The sequence below is a fragment of the Lactuca sativa genome, chromosome 9 (assembly GCF_002870075.4).
Source record: "Lactuca sativa cultivar Salinas chromosome 9, Lsat_Salinas_v11, whole genome shotgun sequence".
In the NCBI taxonomy this organism is placed as follows: Eukaryota; Viridiplantae; Streptophyta; class Magnoliopsida; order Asterales; family Asteraceae; genus Lactuca; species Lactuca sativa.
This window is the reverse complement of record NC_056631.2, coordinates 179,272,561-179,288,576: the sequence shown is the minus strand read 5'-3', so window position 1 is coordinate 179,288,576 and position 16,016 is coordinate 179,272,561. Positions and strand designations below refer to the sequence as shown.

General features: G+C 38.3%; 1 protein-coding gene across 1 annotated transcript; it reads left to right on the top strand.

Annotated features, from left to right (window-relative positions):
• The first annotated feature begins 371 nt into the window (after positions 1–371).
• LOC111916919 (uncharacterized) lies at positions 372–839 on the top strand. The gene has a single exon (XM_023912571.1). It carries the CDS (start codon positions 372–374, stop codon positions 837–839), a length of 468 nt encoding a protein of 155 aa, XP_023768339.1.
• The last annotated feature ends 15,177 nt before the right edge of the window (positions 840–16,016 follow it).

Here is a 16,016-nt window from a genome sequence, read left to right as displayed (position 1 = left end):
AATCTCAAAAGATCTAGGAATTTCATTCAAAACTTAATTCATTTAAATTTCGTTTTCGTGGTGAAATTGGTAAATTTTCATTTACCTACCTTTAAATAATTTGCAATTACATTGCGACAACCCTTTTCTGAATTGTGAATTATTTAGTTGGGTCCTAGCCTTAATATTTCATTTGGATGTCATATTAAGGATTTTCAAATCTAATAAAAACTTGTCTTTCTTTTTTTTTTTTTCAGATGTCTACCTCAAACGACGCTTTTGGCTCCTCCTCCAACAACAACATTTCATCAAACACCTTCTCGCTCTTGAGCATTTGTTCCAAGGTCACATTTGATGGCACCAAATTTAATGATTAGATGCACAACATTAGGATGTCCTTGCGATTCGAGGACAAGGAATATGTTCTCGAGAAAGAGCTGAATGAGATAGATGAATCTAAAGCTACTCCTGAGGAAATAGCTGAGTATAGGACCCACTACAAAGATGCTACCAAAGTATCATGCATCATGGTGGCAACTATGACTCCTGAGCTACAACGGTTTTATGAGGACTATTGGACTTATGAGATGTGCAAGGACTTGATGGAGAAGTACCATCAAAGAGCACGACAAGAAAGGTATGAGATAGTCAAGTCACTCATAACCAACAAGATGAAGGACGAAGAGTTCGTCACGACCCACTTGCAGTGCATGCAACGCTATGTGGATCGTTTGCTGAAACTTAACGTGAATTTCGATGAGGAATTGGCTATTGATATAGTATTGCACTCATTACCTTATTTTTATGATCAGTTCGTCATAACCTATCATCTGAACAAGGAGGAAACCATGTTGAGCTAGCTCCAAAGCTTGTTGAGAACTGCTGAGAGTGGAATGAAGGGAAAGGGTATTACCTCCTCTCCTACTGCTGCTGCTCAAGTCCTGGAAATTGGGCAAGGAAAGGGGAAAAATAGGAAAGCTGCCTCGAAAAAAAACTAGAAAGGAAAGTCCCAAGCAGGGTCTTCTAGTAGTGGACCCAAAGGACACTCCAGTACTGACTCTCCTCCTACCTCGGATCCAAAGGAGGCCACGTGCTTCTACTGCCAAGACAAGGGGAATTGTAAAAGAAAATGACTCAAATACTTGTAGGATATTAAGGTTGGCAATATCAAGCCTACCTCGGCAGGTATTTACACTATTCTGTCTAAAAACTCACCACATTCTAATTATTGTGTCCTTGATACATGATGTGGTTTTCACATTTGCTCTGACTTGCAGGGACTAAAAGAAAGTAGGGATGTGGAGCTTAGGAAGATGAACCCGATAATGGGCAATAGAAGATCGTCATCTGTTACCAAGATCGGCGTTTATTCTTTAATGCTTAGTAGTGGGCTGTGTTTAAACTTAAAGAATTGTTGCTACTCGTCAGAAATGACGAGAAATATTATTTCTTTTCATGGTTTGTATAGACAAGGTTTTAGATATTATTTTTACAATGAGAATGGATCTATTCCTTCTTATTATAATGGTGTATTTTATTTGAAGAATTACCTTGTGATGATATATATGAAACTGTGATGGTTGTAGACAATTTAGGAAATAGTGTATTACAAATTGATTCGTCTAATGGTTTAGACAAAGCATGCTTGTGGGATTTTCATCTTGGACATGTCAACAAGAAACACATTGCCCAACTCCAAAACGATGGATTATTGGAGTCATTTGACCTAAGGCCAGATGATACATGCGAATATTGTTTGCTTGGAAAGATGACTAAATCACCTTTCAATGGTACTTGTGAAAGAGGTGAAGGATTGTTGGTTCTCATACACACGGATGTGTGTGGGCCATTTAGATGCACCACAAGAGATGCAAATCGATTCTATGTGACTTTTACTGATGATTATAGCATATATGGCTATATCTACTTAATCAAGCATAAGTCAATACCTTTGAAAAGTTCAAATAGTTCAAACAAGCAGTCAAGAATTAATTGGACAGGAAGATAAAGATGCTGAGATCTGACAGAGGTGGTGAGTATCTTAGTATCGAGTTCCATGAATACCTCAAGGAATATGGAGTTGTTTCACAATTTACACCTCCTAGGACACCACAACTTAGTGGTGTGGCTGAGAGGTGTAATCGAACCTTATTAGACATGGTTCGTTCCATGATGATTCAAGTTTCACTTCCAATATCATTTTGAGGGTATGCCTTAGAGAATACCGCCCATATTCTAAATCTAGTGCCAACAAAGAAGGTTGCCAAAACACCTCACGAGATGTGGATAAGGAAGGTTCCCTCATTGGCACATATCAAGGTTGGGGTTGTGAATCTTTCGTTAGACGAGAGACTCACGACAAGCTTGAACCTTTAAGTGACCGATGTATTTTGGTCGGCTACCCATAGATGTCCTTTGGGTACTTGTTCTACAAGCCTAGTGAGAACGTGGTCTTCATAGCAAAAAGATGAGTCTTTTGCGAGAGAGAACTCATATGCAAAGAGGATAGTGGGAGTACAATAGATCTTGAAGAAATTTAAGAATCAAGCGATGAAGGAACCTCTAACACTAGCACTCAACCTGAGGAAGAAATTCCTGTTAAACCTATTGACGAGTCATTACCTCTTAGGCGCTCCACTCGTGTTAGAATGACACTTGAGTTTTATGATTTCCATATAACTACAGATGGTGATACGTTTATCAGTGATAGTACACTGGTAAATTTGGATGAGCCTTCTAACTACAAGGAAGCTATGGCAGGCCCTGAGTCTGCTAAGTGGAAAGAGTCAATGGACAACGAGATCAAGTCTATGTATGAGAATCAAGTTTGGAACTTCGTTGACAATGTACCAGGTCGTAAGACAGTTGGGTGCAAATGGATCTTTAAGAAGAAGACCGACATGGATGGAAAGGTACACACCTTCAAGGATCGACTGGTGGCAAACGGCTTTACTCAAACCTTAAGGGTTGACTATGATGAGACTTCTCACAAGTAGCTAAGATTAAATCTATTAGGGTTATGCTAGCTATAACTGCATTTCGTGATTATGAAATATTGCAAATGGATGTCAAAATTGCTTGCCTTATGAAAAGTTGGTTGAGGATGCTTACATGAGTTAGCCAGAGTGTTTTGTGGATGCTAAGTACCCCAATAGAGTGTGTAAGCTTGAGAAATCAATATATGGATTGAAGCAAGCTTCTCGCAGATGGAATCTTTGCTTTGATGAGAAAGTCAAAGAGTTTGGTTTCTCTATGAGTGAAGATGAGTCCTATGTATATGTCAAATCTAGTGGGAGCATATTCAGCTTTCTAGTATTGTATGTTGATGACATACTACTCATAGGAAACAACGTTCTAACCTTGCAGGAAGTGAAAGCCTAGCTTGGAAAGTGCTTCGCTATGAAGGATCTAGGAGAGGCTGCCTATATTCTGGGATTAAATATTTTTTGAGGAATAGGAGTAGAAGAATAATTGGACTTACTCAAAGTACTTACTTGGATAAGGTGCTAAAGCGTTTTAGCATGGAAAATTACAAGAAGGGATAGTTACCCATCCAGAGTAATGCCAAAATAAGTAAGACTCAGAGATGCTGAGTACTGATGTTGAGATAGCAGAAATGAGTCGAGTTCCATATGCTTCTGCCGTTGGATCGATCATGTATGCTATGGCATGTACTCGCCTTGATGTGGCTTTTTCTTTGAGCATGGTAAGTCGATATTAGGGAAATCCAGGTAAGGTTCACTGGATAGCGGTTACGAACATTTTTAAGTATCTGCGAAGAACTAAGGACTGGGTTCTTGTACTTGGTGGAAGTGGTGACTTAAGAGTTACTAGATATAGTGATGCCAGCTTTCAGACAGACAGAGACAACTTCTGTTCTTAGTCTGGTTGGGTGTTTACCCTTAATGGAGGAGTAGTGACTTGGAAAAGTTCCAAGCAGGGAACAGTGGCTGATTCAACCTGTGAATCAGAGTACATTGCAACGAGCGAAACGTCGAAAGAGGATATATGGTTGAAAAACTTCACCGGAGATCTTGGAGTAGTGCCAGCCATAAAGGAGCCCATGGAGGTTTTTTGCGATAATGAAGGAGTGGTTGCCTTAACCAAGGAACGGAGGGATCATGGTAGATCAAGACATATCGATAGAAAATATCACTTTATCAGAAATCGAGTAGAAGAAGGACACCTCGTCATTAAGAAGGTATCATCAGAAGAGAATCCTACAGATCCTCTTACAAAGGGTCTGAGTAGGGTCAAGCACGTTCAGTATGCGCGGAGCATTAGTTTGAATGATGATATTAGTTTTAGTGATTAAATAGATATTTGGAAACTTGTAACAATATAAATGTAATTGACATTTAATGATTAAGTAATGGAGAATTATTTATAAGTATTGTTTACTATCTTTTGTCAATTGTTTATCATTGTGTTTCTCTTTTGCATGTTTTACTTCCTAGATAATAAGATTTTTGAAAACATCCATAGTCGATCATACTTTGGAAGTAAGTAGTGAATTAAGATTGTCGTGAATTGGATTGTGGATTGTCTAAGGGTTTAGACATAGAAATGGTTTGCTACAACATTCACGAGTAATTTTGAAATAGGGATTTAAGTATTGGATTAAACCACACTCGAAGAATTACTCCATGGAATTTATCACGAGTAATTCTGAGACGATAATATCGTATAATTTTTAAACCGAGATATATGAGTTGTTTTTTATGAGTTGGTTGCGCATTGATAATGCGTAAACGCATCAGTAACATGATGTTATAAAGCGTATTGGTGTGTACGATTTGATGAGCAAATAGTACAAGCATATAAATAAAATTTTATCTATTCCTTTTGCCCTAAGGGAAAAAGCGATATCTTGGGCCCCTCGATGATTTGGTATTGACTTATGTGCCGGGCCTGGTCAGGACCGAGTTGATGTGTTCGATGAAGTTCTTTGTCATTACAAATCAGAAATCGGGAAACAAACAAATGGAAAATGAGAATGATTTTGTTCCATGTCATTTGTCCACATGATATCTTGCAGAACGGAGGATTATATGATCCCTTATCTTAGGACACGTAACTGACTGGGTCAGAGTTCGAAAATGGCTTTGAGAGCTACAACTGCTAGTCAAATTTTTAGGTCATATTTGCAATCATAGTTATTAGACTTATCCAAGTGGGAGACTGTTGGATTAGGTGTCTAAGCCCATAACTATAATTGGTATGTACTCGATTTGATAGTATCATGATCCTTTTGGGTTGCCTTCACACTGGCAACTAGACAGCATGATTGTTGGAGAGAGATGTTGAATTTATTATTTGGATTAATAAATTGGTGTATAAAATGATTTATTAATATGTTATGTAAATAATAAATTAATTAAAATCATATTATTAATTAGTATTTAATCAGAAATGAATTTGGAATTAATTTTGGGATTAAAGGAACCGATTAAAAGTACAGGAGCTGTTTTGTAATTATTTGATAGTTGGTGTTTTAGGCTAGTAACGGTTGGTCCAGGTATTATTTATTTATCTAAATATTGGAATTTTATGGGAACTCGACGAGTTGGGGAGCTCCACCTCGTCGTGTCGAGAATTTTGTGGACGTGGATTTTAATGTCCTAATTCGACGAGTCAGGGAGTCTCAACTCGACGAGTTGGTGGCTGAAGATGAAACCCTATTTAAAGGATTTTAACCCCTTGGTTGGCCTCCTTACCAACCACCCTTGTCCAGAAACCCTAGATTCATGTGTCTCCTTTCAAGTTTGAGTGTGTGAGCTTTGAGAACTGATTTTGGTGGTTCTTTGGAAGGAGCTTGGAAGTTGGAAGCATCTAGCTTAGAAGAAGGAGTATAGATCCATAATCTATTCATTAATAGCAGTCTTCTTGAGGTATAAAGTCGATACTTGCCTTGTATTCCTCTAGATCACTTTGTTTGAAGTTTTAGCATGATTTTGGGTTTGTGGTTGGGTTGTCCAAGATGTTGGGGTTTCCAGGGGTTAGTAAGTCATATCTAGCCCCTTCATGGCCTTTTTTGGCCTAAAGTTGCAAACTTTATTAGTCCCTTTCATGCAATGAGTCCATCTTTAAGTCTTTATTAAGCCCTAGAGTGTATTTTAACTTGCATGGACATAAAGTTGGAAACTTTATGTGATTATCCGACCTTTGGACTCTAGATTTGTGTTTTGGGACTATATTGGGAGAGTTCAAGGGCTTAATGAATTAAGACTCACTCTAAGGAGCCTAGGCTTTGGGTTTACATCTTATTGGATGGTTCATAAGGGAAAGTCAGAAACCTTACCCTTCTAGACATCATTTTTGAAGAGATCTGAGTTTTGGATTCACTGGTTTTAATGGATTCAGCTTAATTCATTAAGAGGTTGGTTTTCTGGCCAACTCGACGAGTTCATTAGTGAACTCGATGAGTTGATGGGATTTTTCCCGATCTATACGGACGATAGAGAAACTAGACGAGTTGAGGGACAAATCGATGAGTTTGGGTCAACTCAGACCGTTGACTTTGACCATTAGCCCTAGTCTTTTACCAAGTTTGACTTATAAGGAGTTTTGGGGCATATTGAGTTGCATCTAAGGAATTGTTTCGGTTTAGGGGTTGTGTTGAGTTGACATTTGGAGCCGAGACCTAATCTGCTATTGTTCAGTATTTGAGGTGAGTTTCCTCACCATACCATTGGGTCGAAGGCACCAAAGTCGGCCCATGTTACTTAGCTGTAATTATTATTTGTAGATGTGCTGTCTGTTGGGTTATGAGAATACTAACACTCTTATGGTGTACATGCAACCCTAGAAACCTTGGATCTATGTTTTCTCTAAAATACATGCAAATATGATTTCCAAGGTTCACAACCTAACTAGCATGTTATGGGGTACTTGTAATACAAAGCTTTAAGTAGAATAACATACCTTTCTTTTGTGGTTGATTGCTTAGAGTTTTGAGCCTAGCACCAATAGTGTGGATGCCTCAAGTGGTGTCACAAATCACCAAAACAAGTTGGAAGCTCTTGAGAGAATAAAAACACTTATAGAAATCGACTCACTCTTATGCTCACACACACTAGTGCCAATTCTAGAACCAAGGACTCTTTTATATAGTATGGAGGATTAAGGTTAAACCCTAATACCCATGACTATTCATTTACCTAGGATCCATGGGTTAAAAGCTCCATGGACTATCCATGGACTCCATATACTCTTAGCCCATCCTAAATAAATCTTATCCCAATCCATATATATAAATAAGAGTCCATATTTAATTAGCTCCATTTTGATCACAAAATTAATTCTAAATTAATTCTTGATCAATATTAATTAAATAATTATGATATCATATTAATATATTATAACTAATAATGTATTAATATATCATAAACATCTTATTCTCAATAGTATATCCATACAAGTTGTTAGGTGAAGTGCAACCCAAATGGATCATGCCAGGTTAGGTCAAGTTGATTCCAAATATAGTTACAGACTTAGACACCTTATCCAACAGTCTCCCACTTGGATAACTCTGATAACTATAGTCGCAAGTATAACTCCAGGAACCAACCAGCAGTCGTAGCTCTTTAAAACTCCGTTGAACTATGAAGCGCCATTTTAGATAAGTGATCATATATTCCTCTGTTCTCAAGATATCAGCCGGACAAACACATGGAACATGGTCTAGCTTATTGTCCAACATTTGTTTCTCGATCTCTGATTTGTTTGACATAGAACTAAATTGAACACATCAATTAGGTTCTGAGCGGGCCCGACACATAAGTCAAAACCAAATCATCAAGGGGCACCGATATCGCTTCTATTGCTAGAAGGAACAAATAAACTTCGACTCATATTCTTGTACTAACTACTCGTTGAATTATGCACAAAAGCACGTTTTATGACATCAAGTTACTGATGCTTTTTCATATAATCAATGGATAACCAACTCATAGTTAACAACTCATATCTTTAGGTTTGAAGATATATATGATATTACCGTCTCGCGATCACTCGAGATAAATTCCATGAAGTGATACAAGCGAGCGTAGGTTTAATCCAATACTCATACCTTATGAGCACTCATGAATGTTGCAGCAACCATTGCTATGTCTAATGCATCTTAGAAAAATATTACAAGACGAATTCATGACAGTCTTGATTCATATCAACTTCCGACATATGACCGACTGTGGAGAGTTTGAATAAAATAATTATTCTGGAAGTCAAAACATGCAAAATTGAAACAATAGTAAACGATCAACATAGGATAGTAACACTTTACTCATAAATAAATAACAACTTTTATTTAATCATCGAATGTCAATTACATTTTACAAGTTTCATAAATCTAATTATTAAAAACTAATATCGTCCCTCAGCCCGATGCTTCTTGCATGCTGCAAATGCCTAACCCTAGTCAGTTCCTTCGTGAGGAGATCTGCAGGTTTCTCTTCTAACAATACCCTCTTTGCCACGAGGAGTCCTTCTTCTATCTTGTGTCTTATAAAGTGGTATTTTTGTCAATGTGTCTTGATCTACCGTGATCTCTTGGCTCCTTGGCTAAGGCAACTGCACTATTGTTGTCACAGAAAATTTCCATAGGCTCTTGTATAGCTGGCATAACTCCAAGGTCTCCAATGAGGTTCTTCATCCATATCGCCTCCTTCGCTGCTTCACTCGCTGCTATGTACTCTGATTCACAACTAGAATCAGCTACTGTCTCCTACTTGGAACTTTTCCAAGTAATTGCTCCTCCATTTAGGGTAAAGACCCAGCCTGACTGAGAGCGGAAATTATCCCTGTCAGTCTGAAAACTAGGATCACTATACCCAATCACTCTCAAGTCATCACTCCCACTAAGGGTAAGGACCCAATCTTTAGTCCTCCGTAGGTACTTGAGAATATTCTTTACCGTAGTCCAGTGTGCCATGCCAGGATTTCCCTGAAATCTGCTAACCATGCTCAAAGCAAAGGCCACATCAGGGCGAGTACAAGTCATAGCATACATGATCGAGCCAACAGCGGAAGCATATGGAAATCGACTCATCTCAGCTATCTCAGCCTCTGTACTCGGACTTTGAGTCTTACTCAGCTTGGCATTGTGCTGGATCGGTAAATCCCCTTTCTTGGAATTCTGCATATTGAATCTTTTCAACACCTTATCCAAGTAGGTACTCTGACTAAGTCCAATTAGTCTCTTACTCCTGTCTCTCATTATCCTTATCCTTAGGATATAGTCAACTTCTCCAAGGTCCTTCATAGCGAAACACTTCCCAAGCCAGGACTTAACCTCCTGCAAAGTTGGGATGTCATTTCCTGTGAGTAGTATGTCATCCACATACAACACCAGAAAGCTAACTATACTCCTACTAGCCCTAACATACACACATGACTCATCTTCGCTCCTCGAAAAGCCAAACTCTTTGACTTTCTCATCGAAGTAAAGATTCCATCTACGAGATGCTTGTTTCAATCCATAAATGGATTTCTCAAGCTTACAAACCCTATTAGGGTACTTTGCATCGACAAAACCCTCTGACTGAGCCATGTAAACATCCTCTGCCAACTTCACGTTAAGGAAAGCGGTTTTGACATCCATTTGCCATATTTCATAATCATGAAACACAACTATGGTCAGCAAAACTCTAATATACTTAATCTTTGCTACTGGTGAGAAGGTCTCATCATAGTTAACTCCCGAAGTTTGAGTAAAGCCCTTTGCCACCAGTCTTGCTTTGTAGGTTTGTACCTTCCCATCCATGTCAGTCTTCTTTTTGAAGATCCATTTACACCCAACTGTCTTACGACCTGGTACATTTTCAACCAAGTTCCACACTTGATTGTCATACATGGACTGAATCTCGCTGTCCATAGACTCCTTCCATTTAGCAGACTCAGGGCCTGCCATGGCTTCCCTGTAATTATTAGGTTCATCCAAATCTATTAGTGTACTATCACTAATAAATGTATCACCTGTAGTGGTGATGTGATAACTATAATAAAAATCAGGTGTGTTCCTAACCCTAGTGGAACGCTTTGGAGGTACAGACTCATATATCGGCTCAACAAGAGTTTCCTCCTCAAGTTGGTTGATAGTGTTTGAGGTTCCTTCACCACTTGACTCTTGAAGCTCTTCAAGGTCAACTTTCCTCCCACTGTTTCCTTGGCTTATGAATTCTCTCTCACAAAAGACTCCCCTTCTTGCTACAAAGACCACATTTTCACTAGGCCTGTAGAAGAGGTAACCAAAGGATCTTTGTGGATAGCCGATGAAAATACACCTCTCACTTCGAGGTTCAAGCGTATCATGAGACTCATGCCTCACAAAAGCCTCGCAACCCCAAATCTTGATGTGATCTAGATTGGGAAATTTCCCAGTCCACATCTCGTGAGGTGTTTTGGCAACCTTCTTAGTAGGGAGTAGATTGAGGATATGGGCGACAGTCTCTAAGGCATACCCCCAGAATGAGATAGGTAATGAAGCTCGACTCATCATGGAACGAACCATGTCCAATAAGGTCCGATTGCGCCTCTCGGCAACACCATTTAACTGTGGTGTCCTAGGAGGTGTCAAATGTAAGACTATCCCACATTCCTTAACATAGTCAAGGAACTCAATACTAAGATACTCTCCTCCCCATTCGGATCGGAGCATCTTGATATTCCTGCCCAACTGATTCTCGACTTCCTGCTTAAACTCTTTGAATTTTTCAAAGGTTTCTGACTTATGCTTGATTAAGTAGATATATCCATATCTGCTATAATCATCAGTAAAAGTCACATAGTATCGATTAGCATCCCTTGTGGCTGATTTGAAGGGTCCACACACATCTGTGTGTATGAGATCCAACAAACCCTCACCCCTCTCGCAAGTACCAGTGAAGGGTGACTTTGTCATTTTTCCAAGTAAACAAGACTCGCAACTATCATCTGTTTTTGGGTCAAATGATTCCAAAACTCCAGCCTTCTGGAGTTGGCCTATGCGCTTCTTGTTAACATGTCCAAGACGACAATGCCACAAGGATGCTTTATCTAAGCTCATCGAAGAATCAATATGATATACATTATTTCCTAAGTTGTCTACAATCGACACAGTTTATATACACCATCACAAGGTAATGCTTTAAAATAAAACACATTATTATAAAAAGCATCAATAGCACCAATTTTATTATCAAATGAAAATATGAAACCTTGTTGTACAAACTATGAAGGGAAATAATATTTCTCGCCATTTCTAACGAGTAACAACATTTATTCAAATCTAAAGTTAACCCATTATTAAGCAATAAAGAATAAACTCCAATCTTTGTCACAAGTGATGCTTTCCTATTGCCCATGATTAGGTTTATCTTCCCGTGCTCCACTTCTTCACTACTTCTTAGGCCCTGCAAATCAGTACAAATGTGAATACCACAACCCGTATCAAGCACCCAAGAGTTAGTATGCAATGAGTTACCAGACAATATAGTATAAATACCTGCATGGGTGGGTTTAACTTTCCCATCCTTCACATCCTGCAAGTATTTGGGGTAGCTTCGCTTCCAGTGCCCCTTTTCGCGGCAGTAGAGGTATTGTGCTTCCTTTGGGTTTGAAGAAGGAGGAATGAGACCTTTCTTGGTCCCATTTGAAGAGGAGCCATCAAGGGACTTTCCCTTGGTACCCTTTCGAAGGGGTCTTCCTCTTCTTCCCCTTTCCCTGCCCAATTTCCAGAACAGGGGCTGCTGTAGGAGTAGGAGTAGAAGTAACAACCGACTTACCTTTAAGGCCACTTTCAGCGGTCTTTAAAAGTCCTTGAAGTTTGCTAAGTGTAACTTACTCCTTGTTCATATGATAAGTCATACGAAACTGATCATAACATGGAGGTAAGGAATAGAGAATGATATTAATCGCCATTTCCTCAGGGAAGTCCACATTAAGCTTCAGCAACCGGTCCACGAAACTTTGCATCTTCTGCAAGTGACCGGTGATGGGTTCACCATCCTTCATCCTGGTTGTTATCATAAAGGAGATGATTTCATACCTCTCCTGACGGGCGCTCTGATGGTACCTATCCATTAGATCCAAATGCATCTCATAGGGGTAGAAATCTTCATAGGATTTCTGGAGTTCGGGAGTCATGGTAGCCAACATGATGCAAGACACTTTGGTAGCATCCCTTTCGTGTGTAGTGTACTCCGCAACCTCCTTAGGAGTAGCAGTGGACTCATTGATAACATTAAGCTCCTTATCAAGGACATATTCCTTGTCCTCATAACGGGTAATCATCCTGATGTTTCTAATCCATTCATTGAAGTTAGACCCATCAAAAGTGACTTTCCCACACAAGTTCATGAGGGAAAAGGAGCCTGCAGGGTTTGAGCCAGTAGTAGTGTTGGAAAACATCTGAAAGAAAGAAGGACAATTTTAATTAGATGAAGAATCCTTAATAATTCACCTAAATGAAATATTAAGGCTAGGATCCTACAAACTATTTCATAACTTGGAAGGGGGATGCCGTAATCCAAGCTATAAAATATTTGAAGGTAGGTAAATGACGATTTACCAATTTCCACCACTATAAACGAAATAAATTATTAAGTTTTAATTGGATTTGAAACTCCTAGATCTTTTGAGATACATTGAACTTTCAATGGCATGTTTGAATCTCGATTGTGCCCTCTCAAGTTTGCGACTGGGATGCCGAGGATCACAAACAAGGTGTGAATAACCATGCAGATTGACTTGGTACCCTTAATTTTATCACCTAATCAGTGTGCCGGTTAATGACACACGCTCCACCGATCTATGATAAAACTTAAGTCACCCTTTGCCACTCTTACTAGTCCTAGTTAGTGTGCCAGTTAACCACACACGCTCCACTAACGACTTGGTAAGGTACAAAGTGCAATTTCATGGGTTAGCACCTACTTCACATTTTCCTAAAGTAACTATGATTAGGAATTAATAAAGGTTTAGTTACTTTATAATTTCATTATACTTTTAATGAGGATTTTGGTCCTATCCTAATAGTTCAGCACACGACCCTCCACCAGTTAAGGAAGCGGTGGGTGAGTGATGTGTGTAAAACCCACTAGTTTTAAACCTACTTTTAATTATCAAATAACACACAAAAGGCAGTGAACCTATCAATTGTGGTATAGTTCAAGCAAGTAGGGTATCGAACACAGGGAACGGCAAATTAAACTAAAAACTAATTTAATCTAAGTTAATTAAAAAGCAGGGGTTGTTCTCTAGTTTTACAAGACTAGAAACTTACTAATTATTACTAAATTAAGCTAGAGAACAAAGACTTTGACTAGATTCAATAACAAAGAAGTACTTCTATTTAGTTCAACTTAATTGATCCTATGGTTGATTTCAAGGTAAAAGTGCAATGGATTAATTCTTTTGCTAGTTACCGATTCAATTGATTAGTTCCGTATTCACTTCATTAATCCTTAGCAAATAAATCAATTTAAACAATGGCCAGTTGTCTATTTCAATCAAATTTACTAGATATAATATTCGGGTTAAGTTAGACTTGCAATAGCTAATTAATTTCTCTTTTAATTAACTTCTTGTTTAATGGTCATCTCACAAGCTTGCACATAAATTTACTTGATTTTCTTATTAATCCTAGTTTCATGTTCACTACACTAGACATATGACAAAAAGTGTTCACTAAGCATATGAGATTGATAACTAATAGATGTTCATGCTAATTAATTATCTCCCTATTAACAGAAAATCAATTATCATTCACACACAAGGTTCTTTAGCAAGCTAAAATAACTAAATTAACTAACATAGAATTAATCCCACCAAGAATCAAACCATATTACCAATTTCGTATCCCCAAATAGAAGTTTAAAGAATTTAGTTCATAACTAAGGTAAATAACAGCAAACAAATAAGTTCAAGTTGCTTAATCATGTTGACAAAACAAAAGAAATAAGTAGAATGGTGAGATTATGCCTTAATTACTTCCGGAATTGGATTCTAGCTTTCTTGGTCGACTTCTAGGGTTCTTCTGGCTTCTTATTCGCAGCTAAGCACTTCTGAAACTTCCCAGAACTCCCTCTAGACTCCCCCTGGACTCCCTCTCTCGATCTGTGGAATTATCTTTAAATAAGCGGTCCGACTCGTCGAGTCAAGTGGTGACTCGTCGAGTCCCTCTCACATTCTCCGTATTGCGATAACTATCTGGGATCCCGAGTCATTATCCTTCTGATTCCTCGATCGGAATCGTCGAGTAGCTATCTGACTCGACGAGTAGAAGCCTTTTTTTGGGTGTTTTTCCTTCTTCATTCCACTCTCGAGCTCCCAACCGCTTCTCTTGCTTCCTTTTGCTCCCGAGCTTCATCTTTGGACTGAAAAACATAATTTAACACTTTTAAGTACCTTTTGTCCATAATATGCAATAATTTAGCTAATATATGAATAAAAAAACTATACTAAATACACACTAAATATGCACATATCAAAATACCCCACACTTGTCTTTTGCTTGCCCTCAAGCAAAACTGAATTTTAATCACATTAGAATTATGTATAACAACTCCAATCTAACCCAGCCATTATGCCAAGACCGCAACGCATGCATTTGTGCCTAAATTTTTTCCTAACGAACCCCCCATATTCCAAATACTCACAATCCTCATAAACATTCACCCACTCACCCCGAACTATGCTCATTTTATGCAACCCTCCGAATCCATCCGCAGAAAACCTCTTTACCCTCAAGGTATTTTTAATTGAGCAACCCAAGCATACATATTCTAGAAAATTACAATTTTTCGATACCACTATGGAATTCTTTGAATTCTTCACTTTCTTGATAATTTGATCTTTGATATCTCTGAATTCACCAACTTTATTGACTTTTGGCATCTTCAACTTTTTTGGATTTCTTGGAATTTTGATCTTTTGATCTTCACTTTATTTGCTTCAAAATTCTTCAAACTTTTTTCTTGTAATTCTCTCTTTTTTTTCACATGTATACCTCACTTTTTTTTCACTCAAAATCCTACATGCTTAAGCAGGGGCGCTCAATCTCAACCTTTATTGGCTAATGATAAAAACTTTCCTGGATACATTTCAGGTTTAGGCTGCTAAACATATTGCATCCCTCAGGCTGAGCGAGGTCGTGTTTTTGTCCCATGATTTCACTAGAATAAGGAAGCCACAAATGCACTAGAACGTATATAGGCTCAACTAAACATTTGAGTTTTCATGCAATCATCAAATATAATACTAGCATGATCCCTAATTGCTTTACCAAAATTTTCTAAATTAATCCTAGCAAATTTTATGCAAAATTTTAAAATTTATCAAATATTAACTAAAATTTTAACTAATATAACCAACCCCCTACCCCACACTTAATTTATGCAATGTCCCCATTGCATATCATGCATGATAAAGAACAATAAAAATAAGGAGAGAATTGGAACAAACTCCCCTGGGATAGTAGTCGCGAGGTTAATCTTCTTCATGTAAAGCTCCAACTTCAGTTGACTTTGGCATGGGAACATCGCATCCATGCCTTGGGCGTCATTCGTCTCGTGTGGATGACAGCTCCAAAATATCGAGGAAAAAGCTTCTTGGAAATGCTCGGAAATGATCTTCAAAAATATAGACAATGCCGCCTTAAATTGAATCAAATCGTTGACTCAAAGATAAAAGAATGAGCAACTCGTAGAGTTTTATGTGGAGACTCGCCGAGTTGAATCGTCATATGGGCAGAAATCGTGAATTTTCGTTGGAACTCGTCGAGTTATAAGGGTGCACTCGACGAGTTTTCAACTCTGATCGCGCAAATTCTTCTTTCTGCTTCACCTTTAATTTTGTGTTCAAGGAGAGTATCAAGGTAATACAACTCCTCATCTTCTTCGGGGACAATACTCTTTTTAATCAAATATAAACATCGGACTCAACATATCGCTCAAAGTCTTCTAATCTTCTTGTAAACGACTCGACCCTACACTTTAATGCCCTCATGCTTTAAGAAATCACTCTAATTGCACCCTAATTTCTGCAAAGATCAAAGACAA